The 22,336-nt window shown below is 32.5% G+C and overlaps 1 protein-coding gene across 1 annotated transcript in view; it reads right to left on the bottom strand.

Annotated features, from left to right (window-relative positions):
* Nucleotides 1-220: 220 nt before the first annotated feature.
* The window catches only part of LOC127718127 (epidermal differentiation-specific protein-like), a 227,533-nt gene continuing 205,417 nt past the window's right edge, over nt 221-22,336 (bottom strand). The window contains exons 6-9 of the mRNA XM_052224084.1: nt 9,280-9,424; nt 7,247-7,451; nt 3,096-3,258; nt 221-731 (exon numbers count right to left, since the gene is read on the bottom strand). Of these exons, the coding sequence (XP_052080044.1) occupies nt 533-731; nt 3,096-3,258; nt 7,247-7,451; nt 9,280-9,424 (712 nt within the window). The 3' untranslated portion in view covers nt 221-532. The remainder of the gene's footprint in view (nt 732-3,095; nt 3,259-7,246; nt 7,452-9,279; nt 9,425-22,336) is intronic.

Genomic DNA, 22,336 nt, shown 5'->3' with positions numbered 1-22,336 from the left:
TAAGGGTCTTTTTAACAGATGGAAGGGGGTCAATTTTAAATTTGCATGTATTGTATCTCTTTTTAAAGATACATCATTTATCATTCTAGACGTTGTGTATCACAACTAGTCTTTACCATTTTTAACACATAACCTTCGGAAACTTCTCCAATTGAAAGATGAAAGTATCGCATAAAAACCTCCCGTAAAAAGCGTAGTTTACATATTTTAATCGTTTGTGTGAAGTAATTTCAATTTATTAGTTATTTATTATTTAACAAATGATAGTAAAAATACTCTGGATTCTTTAATTTTTGTGAGTGCCAATTTTCGTGGATGCAGGAAAACAAAATTCGTGGATATTTGTTTACCAAGTTTTCATCAATTCAGCAAATAAGCCATAGCAAATGTGTTCTTTTTTAATAAACCTATACCCACGAAAATGTGTATCCCACGAATGATAATGAATTCACAATATAATGTAAAAGTAAATATATACTATTGTTCACACTAAATTATCAGGTGATTCAGTTAATAATTCAGTGATGGAGGATTAATTCCCTTTTCCAAGTTCATGTAAAACTTGGTGGGGATGAACAACCTGGTCGAATTTCGTCTCAAAACCATAGAACTGGACTCCAATGAATTTGCCAGTTTTTATTTCTTTATGAGTACCCTCATCTCCTCGAGTGAAAACAGCTGTGAATGGAACAATGAAATGTCCTTCCGTAAGTGTTGATGTTAATTTTATCCTAAAAAAAAATATTGCAGATAATACAACATTTTACTTCTCATAATTTTTGCATTAACAATACATGATATGATCTGTATAGATCACTGCATAAAATGTTATAATAACCTATTGTAGTTGTGCTCATATTTTTGTAAATTGCAGACTAATATGTCATGGTGGATTTTTCCATATCGACCCGTTTGTCATCTCGAAACTCCAATACAATCCGATGCAATAGATCATTGGTCTGTTTTATGATGAATAATGATAGCCTGGCCAATATGGAAAAAGCCATTATAATCTATTCATCACACACTTCCCATTCAGGCTCTGTGTGACTACAAGTAGTGAAACAGCAACATACTGATACCTTATATGTTGTGAATCAATGGAATTACCAGAAAAATATAGAAATGAATACGTGTGTGCCATACGAATATACTATAAGTTATACGGATCCATAGAGGGTTAGTAAAATCCATAGGGGTGAGGCCGAAGGCCGAATCTCCTATGGATATTACTCACCCCGTATGGTCCGTAGGGGGTCAGTAGTGAACCGTATAACGAATTTATCGCACACGTCATGAATCCCCTATGAAATTTACTAACACCCTACGGATCCATAGGGGGTCACCACGTGACGGCATTTAACCAATCACAACGTCATAATTTACCCGCAGTGCAAAATAATTAAAATTATGACGGTTTAAGGTAGACAGCGTTTCACAACTGATATTGAAAATCAGAGATTGATAAACAATGAAATGCTTTGATCAAATCTTTCTTTGATCCAGGGAAAATATTGAATATAATTCAAAAAGTTCTTCGCAGTTGACTTCTCGTTTGAAACCTTAATAATAGTTAAGCCCGTTTATCAACAAAACGTCGAGCAAAAGACGGACATTTTCCCGATGTCTGACATTTATTTTTTACGTCATTAGATATCATTCGAAATCGCAATCAAGTAAACGTGTTTTTTTTTATTTTCTAGAAACGTTGTTCATGTATAGAAATGTTAAAAAACTAATAACATATGTCGGACTCGGAGGTATGATGGGGACGTTGAAGTGCGATGGCAACGCTGAAGTGAGAAGGTCTGTTCGCTGATATGCGATGGTCTATATAACACGTGATGGCTAGTTTAAAATTGCAGATTATCAATTATTAGGTCTATGAGAAATAGATTGTTCTAATGTTTAGTTTATAAATTTGCATTCATTTTTGTCTATGTAAGTTCTACAGTTGCATACCAAATTAAGGATCGTCCTCTTAAATTTTCTACATTGAACATCATTCTGCGTTAACATTTTATATTTATTTGGTTTCTCTCATGAGTTTCTCGTTTACCGTAATATTTTAATACGGAGATTCTGTCTGCCCACCCCCACTTGTACATATTTAAAGAATACCACGCTCCTTCGTATGTAAAAAAAAAAATGGAGATTTCAAAAATAATTTCTTACAGAAGGTTGACATTTCCTTCTCCACCAATTATTCCCCGTTTACCTTAGTGTTAAAAGTTTATAAGGCCCTTATTAACAAAAAAATACCAGCGGAAAAAGAAGAAAAAGGATAATTCTAGCTTCTTTTAATTTTCTTTAGAAAATCCTGTATGTAGTCAGCCTCATATAAATAAAGGAAGAGGTCTGTAAAAAGAAGAGCACTGTTGGTTCCCATGGGAATGCCAATAGTTTGTTGAAAAAAAAACTTCCCCCAAACGTAGCAAATATGTTGTCAATAAAGAAATCAGGCATCTTGATAACGTCAATTTCAGAAAACGTTTTGTTTGAATCGGAGTTATTTTTCAGACTACGATTTACATGTAAAACCAGATATTTGCATCTACGGTTGCCATTGTTTTTTTTATGAAAAACAAAGAAGGACTGGTTCTTTCAATACGTCTTTCAATTTGGGGAATACTTGTGTAAAGGTAGAAAAGTCAAATGTGTTTATACTATTACACAACAAATTGAACATTTACAGGAACAAAATGAAATGCCAAAGTTTTCAAGAACCAAATAATGCTAACCAAACCAGATAAAAAGTCAAAAGGAATAAATATACAAATAAATAACGATATAAATATGAAATAAGTAGTAAAACTTGGCTCTGGAGTACAAACAAAACAAAAAGAAAATAACAAAGAAAAAAACGGTAAACGAAAAATCGGGAAATAACACAATAATGTATTTAAAATTCAATTGTAATCACGACATCTAGAATATATTTAATGTTAATTAATGTCAATCATATTCAAGCAGAGTTTTAAGGAGGTGGTTAATATCTAGAAAGATATATTGAGAAACATGACTATTGAAGAAGGGAGAATCGTCTAATCTATATAAAGTTCTGACATAATTTTTAAATGTTAACCTATACATACGTGCTTTCCGCTGGAATTGCGCTTGGGTATTCAGCTGTCCAATTTTGGGTTTCAGATACCGATTGTTTTTCAGTAGTCCCAATATTTACCATTTTTTCTACGCTGATGCCTAATTTTGCTTCAACTCCGATCTGAGGGATGCCAGCTGTTACCTCTAGAGAAGCTACAAATACAAATTAACAGGCATATTAGATCTGAAACATTGCTCTTTGCATTCAGTCTCATTTAAATTTCCCAATCTAATGTAAGGCGCAGATTGTAAATGTAACTATGTTTTTTACATCACAATGTTATAAATGGCGATTATTAGGAATTTCGAAAGAGGTTCGCGGATGGATAAAAAAGAAAATCATATTTCATGTTGTTTATAGAGCAGTCAATTCATATACGATCCATGTTAAACACCGATCCTTTAAATAACATTCTCCTGACAGGTTATCAATTTAAAATCTAAAAATATTGTTTTATTGGTACAAACAATGATTGTAATTTTGAAAAATTACAACATCACTAAATATTTTTTGCTATACTTGTACAGTTAAGAGACAGTACTTATGATACTACATCCTGTCGATAATGTTACTAGTAACTCATATTTTGGCATTTCACAGGGACACGTGTTTCTCAGACTGTGTATGACGTATTCATACTACATCCGTTTGATATTTAAGGATTAATACTTATGTCTGGGAGAACATGATTTACCCATTAGCTATTATTGGCTGTGAAGTAGCTTTCAGTACCTTGGAGTACTCCAATATCGGTGTTTTAATGTTAGTTGTTTTTGTGCTTCGTACTGATCTGTTGATTTAAGACATTTGCAATTAATTTTTACAGTGTGATCTTATGTTGTGGTTTTACACAACAGGCAAATGATAAAAAGGGGGGAGGATGGGCGCCCACAAACATGTTTAACTCCGTTACATTCTTTATGTGCCTGTCCTACACCAGGAGCCTGTAATTCAGTGGTTATCGTTGGTTCATGTTTGTCTAATTTGTTTTTCGTTAATTGTATTGTTGTATATTAGGCCGTTAGTTTTCTCGTTTTTTATAGCGGTATTGGGTATGCTCGTTGTTGAAGGCCACACTTTGACCCTGAATTGCTTGTATCCACGTCATTTGAATTTTTGTCAATAGTATCTCATTGGAAGTCATACCACATGTCCTAATTTATCCTACTATTCAACCATACCAAATCTATTGATAATTATCGAAAATAATCTAGTATTTTCTATGTTTGATTAAGGAGGTCATATAAGCTATACATACTTAAAATGAGATCTTAAAAAACAATAGATCCGCAAATTTGTATCTTGTTTAATATGTAACCATTGCATTAGAAAATTGTATTTAAAACAGACGGAGGATACCGTGGTGAGATTAAAAACACGCAATTCGAAGTGAAACTGTAAACGCCTCGCCAAAAATAGAAAACATACGAACAGACCAACAAATACACAAAACAATACACAGAAATGTAAAGACTAAGAACAACCAACCGTACATTGGGGTGATCTCAGGTGCACGGAAGAATAGACAGACCCAACTCCACATGTGACACCCGTAATGTTGATTATGTTAACTACAGTCTCAATCGGAGATGTCTTAATTGAGAAAGAGAGGACGAGATTATGATAACAATTGAAAAATATCCGTGGACATATGCGACATGGATATTACATAAAGGTAAAAAAAAAACCGCTATGACGTCCGTAAAATTTTCGAAGGGATGAATTCGACTTATCTAACTTGCTATATAGATATACATACATATACATGTATGTTGTGGCGACTATTTCCCTTTTTCTCCCGATTCAGTTGTGAAAAGTAATATGCTTCGGACAAAGCAGTATACATCTGACCTAACTGTTTATGATTCCACTACTATGGTTGTTGCACTAATTGATACTGTTAATAAGTGAAACAAAATTAAAAAAAAAATGTAGTAATTCCAATCGAAAAACTCAATCAAATAGGAATACGTGAATCCCTTCACGAAGTCAAAAATCTCCGTTAATGAAGAAACTAAAACGGTTAGAAAGGCCATTTTGTATCTTTGATGCAGGTAACTATTTTTATATTCTCATCATTTTTCTATTTCTTTTTGAAATATTGAAAATGTAGTTGGAATGCGTAAAATGTTTTTATGATCAAAACAACGAAAAGGATGACGGTAATAGGATTTTAATAGCCAGTTGTTACTTATTGTAAACCTAATATGACGCAGGTTTCTTCAAAAGTGATGATTTTCTAAAAATTATTTGACATTTCACAGTGATATCATACTTTAACTTTGTTTAAACCTGTTTATTTACTTTTGACTTTAATTATTTATCCCTTGTAATTTTTTATCAACTGTGTATTTGCATTCAGGTGTCACAGGTCAAATTTATTCGTTCATTGTGTGTTTATTTACGTTTTTAGATTGAGTTAAGCCTTCCAATTGATATTTTATAGTGTGTTTTTCTATGTTGTGATGTTATACTATTGTTTCAGAAAAGGGAGAAGGTTTGGTACCATTAAAACGTTTAATCCCGCTGCAAATGTTTGCACCTGTCCTAAGTCAGGAATCTGATTACAGTAGTTGTCGTCTGTTTATGTGGTTCATACGTGTTTCTCGTTTCTCGTTTTTATATAGATTAGACCGTTGGTTTTTCCGTTTGAATGGTTTTACACTAGTAATTTTTTGGGGCCCTTTATAGCTTGCTGTTTGGTGTGAGCCAATGCTTCGTGTTGAAGGCCGTACCTTGACCTATAATGGTTTACTTTTATAAATTGTTACTTGAATGGAGAGTTGTCTCATTGGCACTCATACCACATCTTCCTATATCTATCTACTAGCTGTTTACTACCACCAATTTACAAAACCTATGTAAAAATTTTTGACTTATGTATATATATGAGGCAAATGATGGAAGATTGCTTTGTCAAAGCATTTAAAACTGCACACCAATGAATGACTTATATCTGATATGCTAAGTTTTTTTAAAGCTAACGATAATTGTAAAGACGGGGTGCCGACAAATCTGTACTGATGCCAATTGAGCACAATTGTTGTTTTGTTCAAATTGAATTGATCTATAAGGTTCAACAAATGATAAAATGTAAAGTTTCAATCAACATGATGATGTTTATTGTGTTATTGTGCTATGGTAATTTTTGAATTCTTGTCTTTCATTTTTGCTTGATGTACTTTGTCTATGGAGTGTCTTTATGCCATTTTGTTTTTCTTCGTTAAAAAAGTTATATGTTTTTAAAGTGATTAAGACTATAACTCAATGTTGACTGCTGTACCCCAATTTTCGAAATTTTTGCCTATTGTGTCTGTTTGTTTTGCTCACACATTGTTGTCAATATAATGGAATTCTATGCAACTGTTATACAAGTGAGAGGTTTAGCTAGCTATAAAACCAGGTTAAATCCACCATTTTCTACATAAGGAAATGCATACTGTACAGGAATATGACAGTTGTTTTCCATTCGTTTGGTGTGTTCGAACTTTTGATTTTGCAATTTGATATAGGAAATTCCGTTTTGAATTTTTATTGAAATTCGGTATTTTGGTTATTTTACTTGGATGCTTAATGGTTTGAAATACCATCAGCGTGTTATATCCTTTCAACATATCTTGCTGAGGTGACAGGTTACTTTTTTTGGTGAAAACATTTACAATGTTACCTAACATGATCTCACTCATAAAGTTTAGCTTAAATACTTGGTGTTACTATCTGCCTCGAAACAGACTCATAGCCTACACAAGTATTTCACACTTGGATTAAAAAAAAAACAATCATTCAACAAAACAGTTTTTGAAGATAGATGGATTTCAAACCGAGCCTTGTTTCGATTTACCTAAATTTCGATGTTAAATTCCGTGTCTGTAAATTATAACTAAGTCAAATTCATTGTTTGATTTTCTAGTATCCTTCACCAAAAGGTATTCTACTTTTAAAAGACATTATCGCCAAAACTGGAATAGTTTTCAATTAAATCTTTTGTTTGTCCCCTAAAGGAAAATAAATTCCTGCTTTATTTTTAACAGAAACGGTTTTTCTTAGACACGAATTGCTTGAAAGCGTTAAAGTTATCGTAACAGAAGTTCGGCAATACAATCTTCTATAAAAAATCCCTGTGTTTTAATATTTATTTACCAGTCATTTTTGATGAAGAATCCCATCTGAATTCGTAGGTGTTATCCTTTGTTATTTGATGCATCTCAGTTCTGCTAACATTCTGTTGAACTCGAGTATTGTTGGTTTGAGTCCACTGAAAAACACTTATGGGTGTCTTAGTAATTTTTGCGTTTTCCAAATCATACGATATTGGCTTGGAAAGCTTGAGTTTTCCTACAGGAAACTAAAATAGAAAAGACAGCATCACAATTACCATTATTGACATCATGATTATCTGTTAAAGAAACTGCATTTTTTTTTACATATGACATACTGCTGTCCACCTTCGGAGATCTACTCGTGTATGATATAAATCTACTGCCCTTGGATGAAGGTTTTAAGATAGATTAACACACGAGGGGACTTCGTCTTGGGTGATATTTTTAATTAAGATAGTTCACTAATAGGCTATTTCCCGAATCATGTCTTTCATCGGAAAAGATCGTCAATTTCGGACGCACTTATGACGTCATTTATCATATAGAAGGCGCGCCTGTATCCCTGCACTATTAAAGTTACAAGCATTTTCAGAATCATCATTCTACAGGGTAGTCTAAAAAAAAATTCATGTTCCGTAAGTACGTAATCTAAATTACCGTACGTGTAAAGTGAGAGTGACTAACTAATTAGATTTTAATTTCCTTAATATTTTGTGCAAAATAGCATCAAACTTTTCCCCCGTTCGCTCTACATGTGTTGGAAGTGACGATGCCTTCATTTTGGCCACGTGGTGATGGAAGCCATATGACAGATTCAACTAACTACCGTATCTCGGAACTGGCGTATAACAACAACAAAACGACGGAAATGATGTTAAAATAAGAATCGGAAAACCTCGGCCGTAGCGGGTGTTAATTGTTCCGGATCGGCAAACTTCGAGCTCAGCGGGTCTTAATTTTAGGCATTAACACCCGTTAATAATATTATCACGTGCTATTGGTGGGCGGGGGTTATGAAAGGTTAGTGAAAATCAACAAATGCTGCGTGTTCAATGAAATGAATGGATGATATAAGAAATTTGCATAAAGTATAATAAACAGCTGCGCCATTAGCGCATGATACGCCCGTCGCATTTTTTCGAATAAAGTTCAATAACTTATCAATTTCATATCAGAAATTTGTGAAAAACTAAAGGGAGGTTATCTTAATTGATATAAACCACTCACCAAAGTTTAATGAAAACTGCTGAAAGCACTTTAAAGATATTGTCTGAAAACTAGAAAATCACCCATTTTTTATGAATAAAATCCCATAACTCGGAAGTGTAAAATCAAAAATTTATAAAAATTGAAAGGGAACTTACATCAAAAGATATAAACCATTCTCCAAAGTTTCATGAGAACTGCTGAAAGCATTTTTGCGTTATTGTCCGAAAACTGGAAAATCCCCCCTTTTTATGAATAAAACTCCATAACTCGGAAACATAAAATCTAAAATTTATAAAATTCAAAAGGGAGCTCATGTCAATAGATATAAACAATTGACCAAAGTTTCTTGCAAATTGGTAAAAGCATTTTTGAGTTATTGTCCGAAAACTGGAAAATCCCCCCTTTTTTAATGAATAAAACCCCATAACTCAGAAACGTAAAATCTTAATTTTATAAAAAACGAAAGGGAACCCACATCAATAGATATGATCAATTCATCAAAGTTTTATGCAAATTGGTTGAAGCGTTTTTGAGTTAATGTCCGACATGTTGACGACGGACGGACAACGGTATACCATAATACGTCCCGTAAACGGGCGTATAAAAATGACATATAACCAAATGAATGTAGACTTAACAAATGATACAATATTTGAATGATTGAATATAGTCTCCTTGTATGTTTTTGTTTGACAATGTTCTATATAATATGTTAAACCAACTATAAAAGATGAGAATTTCAATTATAACGTAATGCTCTGTAAGAATACAGAGAAGCAATATGTGAACAGGTTTATTAACTTTTGCATTTTGTCATTGTCTTCTTTTATAGTTTAAATTCTTTATGACATTATAAAAACTTACGATTTGGATTTTACGCAATGCAGATATACCACCATTACTAGCGAATCCGCCATCACACGGACTGCTATTGGAATCCTCTTCAAAATCTCCTTTTAAGAAGAGTGTCGCCTTGCCTCTATAACCTCTGCCATCATATCCAATCCAACTACATAAAATATCTTATATATATATTTATAAATAAAGGTAGTTACACAGTACTAAATATACATATCTTTCAGAGTTTCAAAATTCCTAATCTGCTGATACATGTGATATGAAACTAAGATTTGTTTCGATCGATAAATGAGCGAAAAAATAATCATCCGCAAAAATACCAATCACAAAGTATGAGAAAAAGTGGTATGATAATAACTTTTATCAATAAATCTCTTAAGCCAATAATACAAATTTAAAGTACAATTCCTACACTTTATTAACCTTTCATTTAAAACTTCTCACTGGTGTAGTTTTCATTGTTATTATCAAAATAATTATCTAAGATACCTGGGACGATCTCATTTCATAAAGAATCTCTTTTGTTTCCTTATTGTACTTGAACTTATTAACCCGGTCTTGTTTTTAAAGTGGAGGTTTTATTTACTAAAAGTTAATCGAGCATGACTAATTAGACACGCCCATTGGAATTTCAAAGTCCTGCGATAGGAATTGATATACACAACAAATACACATCTTATTTACTTACATCTTGAGATGGCCTTTTAGTTCGTTTTCGTGAGTGACGAAATTTTTTTTTTTTGGGGGGGGGGGGATAGCTTTCCTTAACCTTTACGTTGCCATACATATGTGAATGACATTATTATAAATTATACGTAACGTAACGTCAACACATCACATTTATACAAGACCATGAACGTTATCCACGTTAATCAATTTTAAATTACTCATCTCATACATTCGCTGGGAAACTCCAAAATCATCGGGACTTCCCTTAAACTCGAGTACATGTTACCAACCTAGCGTATGTACAGTACTTTTTAATTTTCGGGTGAGAAATCAAAGTTATAGTATTTCTATTTTTTCTAGAATACTTAAAAACGACAATGGAAATAAATAAAGGGTTTAATAAATGATTGCATTTACTAAAGCCCCCGTTGATGAATAGTCGACTTAAAACTTTTCACATCACGACTGAATTCGGGATATATAGCTTTGTGATGATTTACCGGTAACTCTCGAAGTTTTAACTGATTAATTATAAGCGATAAATATAATGACAACTGCGTTCAGCGACAAATCTTTTATACATATTCACATCAGTAAATATTCTTATTTTTGCTAATAAATACTCTGAAATAAATTAACATTATCATTACAATTGTGTGACTTGTCCTTCATTTTAATTTGCCAATTTGGTTTTGAGGAATGTCATTATCTGAAAAGAACAGAAGTAGTGACTCTTTAGCATCAATTTGCTCAGTTTTTTTTAATATAGCCTGAACTAATATTTTTTTAACATCAATTCAATATTTTACATGTCATAGGCCTGGGAAGTTCCATTATTTTGCCAAATGCAAATGTTTCATGCAACATTTTATGTCTGAACTTTATTTTTATCTGTGGTTCAAACTGTCTTGACCCTTCTATGGAGTAAACCGATTTTCACAGATAATAATTAAGTGCATGGTTTGTTATTAAATGAGGCTTGTCGATTGCATCATTTTCTTTTTTACGTTACGGCCATTGACATTGGAAATTTGATTTTAAACCTCTTTTTTATTTGTGTGATTAAGTCAGCTTGCAATGAAGACGAGAAGACAAAACATCTTATCGTGGAGACGCACGCTTTTGGCAAGTTCATTTAGGAAATTCTAGTAAAATCGATATTCACTGGTCAACATGCTTTGGGTTTTCAAATATTTTGACTTTGAGCATCACTGAAGAGACATTGATTGTCGAAATGCGCATCTGGTGCAGAAAAATTGGTACCGTTTATGTTATTACTATTATCTAGTTATCGATGCAATTAAGTATTTGTTATTTGTATATATCATTCTGAGTACTGTTTATCTTTTACTTAAGTTGATTCCGATTTAGATTCGTTCATTCTAGGTGAGTAAGTTTAATGCAAATGACTATTATGTACTCTTCTTGAATTTTGACGTTTTACAAGTCAGTTTGGTGATAAAATAACCAAAAACAGTTGTGACAAGTGTTTTATTTTCAAATTGCCGACAGAAAGAGTCATACCATAATAAACCACCAGCATTTTTGTTTATGAAATTTAGTTTTGGTTAGCCCAATATACAAAAAATATATACTTCATGCTAAAGTTCTTTAATTAACGCTTTAATAGTTAAAATGAATAGTGTATACACCGATCTATATAATTTGGAAAGGAGGTAAGAAATATTTTAAGTTTCTTTTTTGTATATTATAGATACGGAAGGAACTGAACAAACTCATGGACCAAATAAGTGTTCAGTTCGGGATATCTAAAATATATTGCATAACTCATTACAGTTTGTGTTCGAATGGTTCGTTATACTCGTCGTTAAGTTATGCTCAATTTTGCTCAATATATTGACTGTTTGTCAATTTAAGTGAACCCAAACATTGTTCGGGACTTTAATCATCTTTTGTTAATGGTAAGTTTAATATGCCAAAAATGATGGACAACCAAATGTTACTTACCCTCCTTTGCTGACTTTTACAGACGAAACCTGGTGTAAAAATCCATAAAAAGAAAGATCTGAAACATTATTATTTAATGTCGCTGTGTCGCCATTCTTTGTGAAAAGTTTGATTTCTTGGTCTGCATAAAAATCCTATAAAAAATGCTAACATGTCTGTTATTCGACAAAAGCAGAGAAAATAAACAGTTAGAGGGTAAATTCATCCCCAGTTGGCACACTTTATGGTTTACTTTCTTATTTTCGCCCATTTCATAATCCTTCTTCAATAGCGTTTATATGTTTCCGAAAATAGACATACAGAGGTATTCATTTGCCTTAAATTAAGGCGATAGTAGTTTAAATCACGTAAATTCATTAGGAAGAGGTAACAAATAAAACGGACAGAATCGCATAAACTCCGAAAGGAGCTAGACCGGGTGCATAGACATGGCAAGTGTCTCTTGCTATGCATTCATCACCAACCAAGCGAATACAAATTCAGGCAGAATGTCAAAATTGGAAATAAAACAGTAAATTTGCAGACCAGACGACAATAATGATATCTAAATACTTTTGACCTTGAAAACAATATTGCATCGGTCAACAAATTTGTGATGCTGACCGTACATATTATTTAGTGTCGATTAAAATTGTTTGTCCTAATAACTCTGTTGGAGCAGTTTTTGTGTAACGAGCACACCTCGGTTAATGAAGTCCGTATAGTGTGAACATGCACAAACGAAACGTATTAACTGATCTATGTAAAAAAGGGACGAAAGATACCAGAGGGACAGTCAAACTCATAGATCGAAAACAAACTGACAACGCCATGGCCAAAAATAAAAAGACAAACAGACAAATAACAGTACAGATGACACAACATAAAAAACTAAAGACTAAGCAACACGAACCCCACCAAAAACTTGGGGTGATCTCAGGTGATCCGGAAGGGTAAGCAGATCCTACTCCACATGTGGCACCCGTAAACGTAAACGTGTATACATCTATCTATCTTTACATACATATTATAAACGTACATTGTGAGTGTCATCCAGGAGTTTAATTGACCTTGCCATTTTGTTGAACCATCTTAAATATTCTATTTTTTCTCCTTGCATCACCACCCAAATTTTGCCTTTAAAGTCTTTTTCTTGGAACAGCACCCATCTATAATATATTAAAATTAAAAACATCAGTTTGTTTCTTATTGGTTTCGAATTCGTTATTGACAGAACGGTTTGAGTCTTTGAGACGAAAAAAATCACGAGCAAACAGTTAGATATTCTGGTATGACGAATAATTGTGTTGAAGTATATATATATTTACTATCACCGAAATTGTATAGTTATTCAAATTACAGAGTTTAATTATTTTAGAATTATATTCGATCGTGGTGAGGTCTTAGACGATATCAATTCAGTTGATACAAGTTACTTCTGATGACTGTAATGATTTTCTAGTTTCTTTATGTGACCTAGTGATCTAAATAATATATAACCCCTAAACAGTGCTATCAAACCTGTCAACACAGAGATTTTGAATTCGATTCCCGACTTGGATTGTCAGTTTTCCATGTAAATGTCGGTGGTTCTTCCTGGATATTCTGGTACCCCGATCAATTGGATATGGTCTACATGATTTAGGCAATTCTTTCGAAAGTGGCGTAAAGCACAATAATCAATTCAACTACTTGATTGATTACTTGTCCTGATATTCCGAACAATCAAATTATCTGTCATAAATGAATCAATATACAAGGCTAAATAAGACATACGAGTTCACGAAGGCTGAGTTTGCTATTTTATAAGCAAAACGACATGTATTAGATGCAAAATACCACACAGAAACAAGCAAAAAATAAATAAATAAAAAAGTGCAATCTAATATTGTTGAAACGTGATCCATATAGAAAGTCTAATCATACAAATAAAAAAAGGAAAATTCAAATAAAAAAAAACATAGTAAACTTATTAAATGGATTCAATAAATCAGGTCTTGAATTCATTTGTTGTAATAATAAACGGTCTTTCTTAAGTCCCAAAAATATATTGAAATTATTGATCCTGGACATGTGCAAACATGCCATAGCCTTGTAGGATGATTTATTTATTCGTAACTACAAACATTTAAATCATCATATCATTGGAATAACCAGTACCATTTCACTTGAAAAATTATACCAAATGTGATTTATGAATGAAGAGCCAAGTAGTACACACTTTTAGATTTGTTATTCTGTTGAAAACACAAAGTTATATTATAACCTATCTATAATTCAACTTTTACTCATGGCAATAGGAGATGCAAATTATATGAAATGTACTATGAAAAGTCAGAAACTCAATAATCTTAACTACATTCCATTGTAATTGGCAGGTGAATTTTCTTTCTTAATCAGACAGTATGAGGAGAATAATTATCCATTTCATCCGAAATTTTGGTAAAAAACAAAATTTACAATGTTTAATTTTTTTTCGATGAATCTCGATTGTCATAAATTGCATGACTGGCATATAAATGGTTACTTAACAATAAAAGCAGATACATTTACTGATTTTTGATAGTCCAAAGTTTTTCAATACTGCTAAATGTATTATCCAGAAAACATCAACTAGATAAAGCCAATAATAACAATCAAAGATTTCTATTTTTGTTAGACAAAACTATGGTTGTTCCACATGACAAAATTGATAGTAAAATATAAGACATAAGAGACGATTTCACAAATTTCTTCTTTTTGGAAGGCTATGTTCCTCTAGCCATATCATATAACGAGAACATTTCCCAACTTGTACGACGGCAAGAACATATCGCTGAATTAAGGAATATAGCCATGCTGTCACAAAACATTACTTTTGCAGGATTAAAGGTTCCACAGGCTTTAATAATTTAGTATCTATATATATATAAAGGTCATGTTGGCAACTGGGCCTATAGGTTTTTGATCGTGTTGTTATCTTTTACATAATGTGTCATCTGTACTATTATTTGTCTTTTTGTCTTTTTATTTTTGGCCATGGCGTTGTCAGTTTGTTTTCGATCTATGAGTTTGACTGTCCCTCTGGTATCTTTCGTCCCTCCTTTAGTAAGATAAAGGAGGACATTTGTACCACGTTTTGTGTGTAGGCCATGTCAGGCTATCTGGAACATCTTTCCTGTTATCTTTATATGTAGCAATTCATTTCAATATGTTAATACACTGACTTCGAAGTCAACGTAACAATTTAGCAGGTTATAAACACTATCAACAGAGAGTGTCAGCCCTTAAATCAAATAAAATTTATCCTCAACTGGGTTTGATTATGAAGTGATATTTTTTTTAATTTTTCAAAATAATCGATTTAGGATTGCAATTCCTTGGCCAACATTATCAATGAAAGTTTATCATAAATTTAAACAACATAGAGAGAAATAACTAGAATGATAAAAAATTCCCTGAATTATTACAGTTTTCAAAGTTCATAGCTACTTAGTCAGTTGATATCAAAATAAGGAATGTAGTATGATTGCCAATATCATTCGCTTAGATATAAGAAGATGTGGTATGAGTGCCAATGAGACAACTCTCCATCCAAGTCACAATTTGTAAAAGTAAACCATTATAGGTCAAAGTACGGCCTTCAATACGGAGCCTTGGCTCACACCGAACAGCAAGCTATAAAGGGCCCCAAAAATGTAAAACCATTCAAATCCGAAAACCAACGGTCTAATCTATATAAAAACCGAGAAACGAGAAACACTCATGAACCTAATCAACAAACGACAACCACTGAACATCAGGTTCCTGACTACACATACCGTATTGTGAATCTTAAACGGCTCTAACCCTGAAACAATTCAAACGAGAATACCAAGAAACTAGAGGCTCTTTTTAGCGTGTGTCGCTCACCTGATTCTACTTTGGTTTTAGAAATCATGTGAAAATAGATTAAAATCATAACAGATACCCTAATAATGATTAAGGCCAAATTTGGTTTATTATTGGCCCCGTAATTTAATGAAAAATCCTGGTGGCCATCTTGAACAGTAAATCGGCAACAAAGTAGCAACCCTTCATCAGCACCTCATAAGGAACAGTTATGCCATGTTTTGTTTCATTCCATTCAGTGCTCCTCTAGAAGAAGCATTTGTTTGTATTTCCCATAGGGTCTTATGTTAAACTAAGTCCCCTGCTGGCTGCCATCTTGGATGATGGTTCGGCTACAAAGTAACAACACTAGGTCAGCACCTTATTAGGAACATTCATGCCATGTTAGCTTTCATTCTATTCAGTGGTTCTCTAGAAGAAAACATTTGTATGTATTTCCCATAGGGTCCTATGTTAAACTTACTCACCCTGCTGGCAGCCATCTTGGGTGACAAATCAGCTACAAAGTAACAACACTTGGTCAGCACCTCAAAAGAAACATTCATACCATGTTTGGTTTCAATCCATTAAGCGGATTTCTAGAAGAAGACATTTGTATGTATTTCATATAGGGTCCTTTGTTAAACTAAGTTCCACGCTGTCAGCCATTTTGGAAGATTGATTGGCTACAAAAAAAAACAACACTTGGTCAGTATCTCATTAGGAACATTCATGTCATGTTTGGTTTCATTCGATCCAGTGGTTCTCTAAAAGAAAACATTTGTATGTATTTCATATAGGGTCCTATGTTAAACTAAGTCCCCGTTGGCGGCCATATTGGATGAATGATAGCCTACAAAGTTTCAACACTTGGTCAGCACATCAAAAGAAACATTCATACCATGTTTGGTTTCAATCCATTAAGCGGTTTTCTAGAAAAAGACATTTGTACATATTTCCCATAGGGTCCTTTGTTAACCGTTGGCAGTCATCAGTCAGCACCTCATCAGGAACATTCATGTCATGTTTGGTTTCATTCCATTCAGTAGTTCTCTAGAAGAAGTTCAAAATGTAAGAAGTTAACGACGACGACGACAACGGACGACGGACGACGACGGACGACGAACACCAAGTGATGAGAAAAGCTCACTTGGCCCTTCGGGCCAGGTGAGCTAACAATGAAGAGATATGTATTGTTAGTTACTTAGGAGAAATTTATTCATTTCATGAGACGGAATAACAAGTTTACAGTTTGACTGATTAATCGAAATAAGAATACACCAAATTGTCTAAGTTGACATTCACAATTAAGACCAGCTTTTCACTCTTTATTACTCAAAGTTTGAGTCATATACATTATAATCTTTGAAAGCTTTCTCATCGTGTTTTCCAAAAATTAAAACGAAGAAAAGACGAACAACAGTTCACATAACATTACATAGAAAACTTAAAATTAAGCATAAAAAACTTGGGTTGAACACTGGTGATCGAAAATGTTAGTAGTTCATGCGTCATGAGTTTTATATTGAGTAACCCGATTTATCTCTTTACTCTCATACATTTTAAGAGAGTGTTATTACAGTTAACAATTAAATTCGATATGCAGCATCAATAATTGTTAATACAGTAAATAATATTCTTAATTTGAAATGCTGGCTTACATTTCCGTAGATTTACTAACAAAATGATTACATTTAATCATGTTTACTTACACCCCTTCCTCAACTATTACACTAACGGCTGTTTGATCATATCCAACGTTCAGCATATTTTTACAGGAATCCGTAAATACGTGTGATCTACCCGCAAATTTTGTATCCGCATACAAAGTTATCTACAAACAATTAAAGAAGCCTTTTAACAACCTTAACATTCAGTCGTCTCACTTTGCATGACCAACCCATTGGATATTATTATTGTGACACCTTGCTTTGTCACTAGTGTGTTTTCCTGTAATCAATTGATCACATCAACTGTTTTAGTGCGTACCGTAAACAAACTTATATCCCCGTTTGACCATTCTTTCACATTTGGCAATTTATGTTTGTGATCTTCTAATTTTATTAGAGAATGGTTAATGATATCATGCCACATTCATAAAAAATAATCTGATTGCTTTATTTTTTTCCTTGCGAAAGTCGAGAATAAATGTTGATCGCAAAAATGAGTTTGTAAATGGGCGGTAAATTTGTTCTTTCTCTTTTGGGTCTGTAAACTATCGAATTGCTTGTAAGTTAAAGATTTATAGCTGGCATTTGTACACACTGTATTTTTTTCTTAATATTTTTCTTTCAGTTTACTTTAACATTACTGTAATACATCTGCTTGAATTATATGTTTCAATCAAGTTGTCCTTCTTCGTAATCGCTTTGATTGCAATTGCAGTCATATATATTCTTACATTGGTACCGGTAAATTATCGGATTTATCCAATAGAGAGCGTAAAATTTGATAATGTAACTATCAAGATTGGATAAATCCGATGATCCACGAGTAACTTTGTAAGAATCTGTTTCTCAAATGATTATCGAATGTTTTTCCATAATTGATTAACAAAAATCCGCTACGAGTGCCTTCACATTCCTACTTCATGCCAGTACACGTGAAATCATTTCATAATTAAACTCCAGGCATTTACCTTTCATATTTATCATCTGACAGTTCATAAAAAAATTAGCATTTTTTCACTAGAACAAATAAAAGGTTTGTTAAACATAGAATGTACAATGCATATGGATAAACGTCTTACCTTTGGTGCCATGACTCTCTAGCTCTGAAAAATTGAGTACACTATTTCACAAATGTCGTATCATATTTAAGTAATTATAATCATCACTGTACAGATCAGATGGAAAGGGCTTGACTCATCAGATCGGCATAAAGCAACGAACAAAAAAAAATAAAATAAAAATCAACTAACAAAAAAAGTAAAGTCGCGAATAACAGAGCTAACAGTTTTTGCAGTTAGTAGACGGACACAATCCTTGGATTTATATATTTTGTGTATAAACCTTCCAGATGAAGGTTATTCGAGAAAAACGCTTTAGACGCAACCAATTTTTAAAGTGCTTTTTTTCATTTTTCAAAGCCTACTACAACTAATAGTAAATACATAATGTGTTTCCAGACTAAAATATCAACCATACATCAACGGATTTTGTGTAATGCGTAACTAATATCACCTGTAAGAATATGTTTATTTAAAAGACAATAAGTTTACATAGACCATAACTGAATTTACGGGCTCTTAACACACAATCACCATTAAAATTAAAATGTGAAATCCCTTTTGCAATTAGGTTTGTACAGGCACAAATGTACAGCCAAACTTCGAGACCAATATGTTGTATTTACTAAAAAACAAATAGTAAAGATTTTAAATATTATGTGGTAACGAAATCCCTTACTTAAAAAATTATCAGTTATACATTCATTAAAATCTAAAACATAATTAAATACATTGAAATACCGAGTTCGAAAATATACAAACCATAAGAACAGACTGAAGGAATATCAACTTTAATAAAAGAAATTAACAACAAGATACGTAACATCATCTCTTCTGTCGTAAGTTGTAAGATAACGTTTAACTCATCCAATTCTTTAAAAGGACAATTATTGCTTTTGAGAATATATGTATACCCTTAAGTTAATTTCCGCCGAATATTTACAGAATGCTTGAATTTTTAAATCACACATATTATCAAAGTAACCTTAAGCGTTACTATTTTTTTACCAGTAAGATGACATTTGCATGGATGTTTTTTATGTTTTGGCGTAATCTGCGAATCATAAACTTAACGGAACAAGTTGGCTGTTCTAGGGGTGTCTAAATAATACTAACAAAATGTCTTTCAACTTAATCGCTGAAACGTATCTATGTTTTATGTGTCGAGGTGTACAGAAGAGTGTACACAAGGCATAACAAATGTCCATTTAATTGAAAGAACTATAAAAACATTTAATTTATCTAAAACACCCAAATAGTTTTGAACACTCCAAAAGTAATTAATTTGATTATTTTAATATGCTTTATTATTAAAGTTTATAATAGCTATTTTAAATGAAGTAAGGAAAGGTAGCCAATACATATTAAGGCCTTGCAATATTAAGAGATTAATTAAATATTGTCAACCATTTGACTCTCAGCTGAGCACATATCCTTCTGTATAATTTTTATCTTTAAAAGCAGTGTATATTTTGATTATCAAACGAGTATATGTTCCTAAGAAAAGAAAAGAAAATAGTTGCAGCGCATTAACATTCTAACGTTATGTCTCAATTTTAGGTAGTTTTATTTAAAAATTAAACAGCAAGTGTTTTAACTTTACAATTCATTCCATATGAGGAAGATGCAAATGTTCATTTACAACTAAAAAAAATGTAGTTAGTTCTGTTATCATTTATCAATATTTATGATCCTTATCGGCTTATTGGTATCGCCGTTTTTCTTTATCTTTATTTTAATATTCTATCGCATTTAAAGTGAAACATCAACTTACCACAAAAAAAAAGAATTAAATGTTTTGTTGTCGCCTTTTTTGACTCAAAACCGAATAGGTAGTCTGGTGGTGTCTTTTTCTGTATTTATAGTCAAACGTCCTTGGTAACGTGTCCTGTAAATTTATTATGTTTCATATAAACATAAATTCTGGACATTTGATTGGTTTATTAAATACTGGAAATTTACGAAACTCTTTACGTACTATCTTTTTATAGAACATTGGTTTATCCACTACACAATTTCTTTGATTGCAGATTGAGTAAGATTATGTCCTTTATCATATGATATTTTGAACCCAATGGACCCGCCTGTTAATTCGTTAAAGATACTAATCGGAACATAATATAACAATTCAAGTAGTTTGAATATGCAATTATTTATTAAAATTTTCATGGGGGAGGGGGGTCAAAATACCATTGCTAGGAAAAAGAGTTATAAGATTATTAAACTGTTGCTATGGATTCAAGATACTTATTGCGGCATTATAACTAGTTAAAGTCGTGTAAATGCAATCATAATTTGAAATTTTACAATTTAGGACAAGGGGTTCAATTTTCAATGGCTAAAAAGTGGGGTGGCAAAATACCATTTCTAATAAAAAGTGTTACAAACACTTTTCATTCATATATTTGTCTTTCAAAATACCTTTTGCAGCATTATAGTCGTAAAAATGCTATTACAATGTATTATGAGTTAAAATTTTGATTTTATAGGGCAGGGCTTAAATTATCAAATTTTTTTCAACATTGTTTTTTTATATTCAAAATACGTAATGCAGCATACTAATTCGATCACGAAGCTTACATAATTCGAGTATTTGAAATTTGAAATTCTGATAATCAAAGAGGGTTCCATTTTTCTATGAAAGGAGTTCCTATGTTCCATGGTTTAAAAAACTGATCGAAAATCGTTGCCAACATACATTTTTAGATCAAGATACAAAGCAATTCATTCTAAAGGGTTGTCAAATTTTCATAAATTTTGACACGCGTAAAATTGGAACACTCCACCACCCCCTCCCTCTCTATACAAAAGATTTTCTTATCATCATAGCTATTCAAACTAATTTATATAATTAGTTTGCTCAAGTATTTGGTATTAATAATACATGTTAAAAAATGTTTTATTCATTTCTACTTTGCCATGGTATTTTGACCCCCTACCATGGAGATTTGAACTATTAACCTCAAATATTTAAATTACAAATGTTTTTGTTATAGCTATAATATAAATATTTCAACGTTACTTCCTTTGTTGCAAAGTGTGATTGTAATGTGACGTTAACCCTAACAACGTTTATTTTGTGAGATTGCATATATGTTAACCATGAATATCTTACGTGAGGAGTGAAACCGATAGGAAAAATGTGAACAATGTGGACAATGTGAACGAGTTTTAATTCAACGATATATATATATATGCATGTTCTTTTATATTATGTAGGTCGGAATATGTGACAACTTTACGACAGACGTTCTCCATCGGATAACCTATGGTTAAACAGGGCTAACACCATAATTAAAATATATACGTCGTCTCAAATTTAGCCCAACAATGTAAAATCTGCAAATTTGTGTTAGCAAATTTTTGTACTTCCCTCAGCGGGATTCGAACTTCTGCATCTGAGACATCGTGGCAACACTGCCTACACTGTGTTCATTGCCCTAGATTTCTCGACCAACTGATTTATAAAATATTGCCTTTCATCGTCGGTATTAACTAGGTTTTTAACACAGTACATGATGCATAGTGGCAAGTAGATGGTATACCTTGCAGATCAGCTGTTTTTGTCTATCGTTAAGCATGATGTTTTTACATATCATGCCGTCAGATGAAACTTTAAATTTATTACAAACGTCCAAATATGTGACAACTTTACGGCAGACGTTATTCTTCGGATAACCTGCGGTTATACAGGGCTTACTCTATAATTTAAATAGCGGTGATTTGAAAGCATATATTGTTACTGTGATATTAACTTGTGTAAATAAGATAGATCTGTTTATATTATCACTGTGGTCTCCGTTCCACACTTGATATATGCAGATGTCCGTTGTTGTGTTCTGATCCGTATTTTACAGAACAATTGCTTAC

This window comes from Mytilus californianus, unplaced genomic scaffold (assembly GCF_021869535.1).
Source record: "Mytilus californianus isolate M0D057914Y unplaced genomic scaffold, xbMytCali1.0.p SCAF_10, whole genome shotgun sequence".
NCBI lineage: Eukaryota > Metazoa > Mollusca > Bivalvia > Mytilida > Mytilidae > Mytilus > Mytilus californianus.
This window is presented reverse-complemented; position numbering and strand designations above follow the sequence as displayed.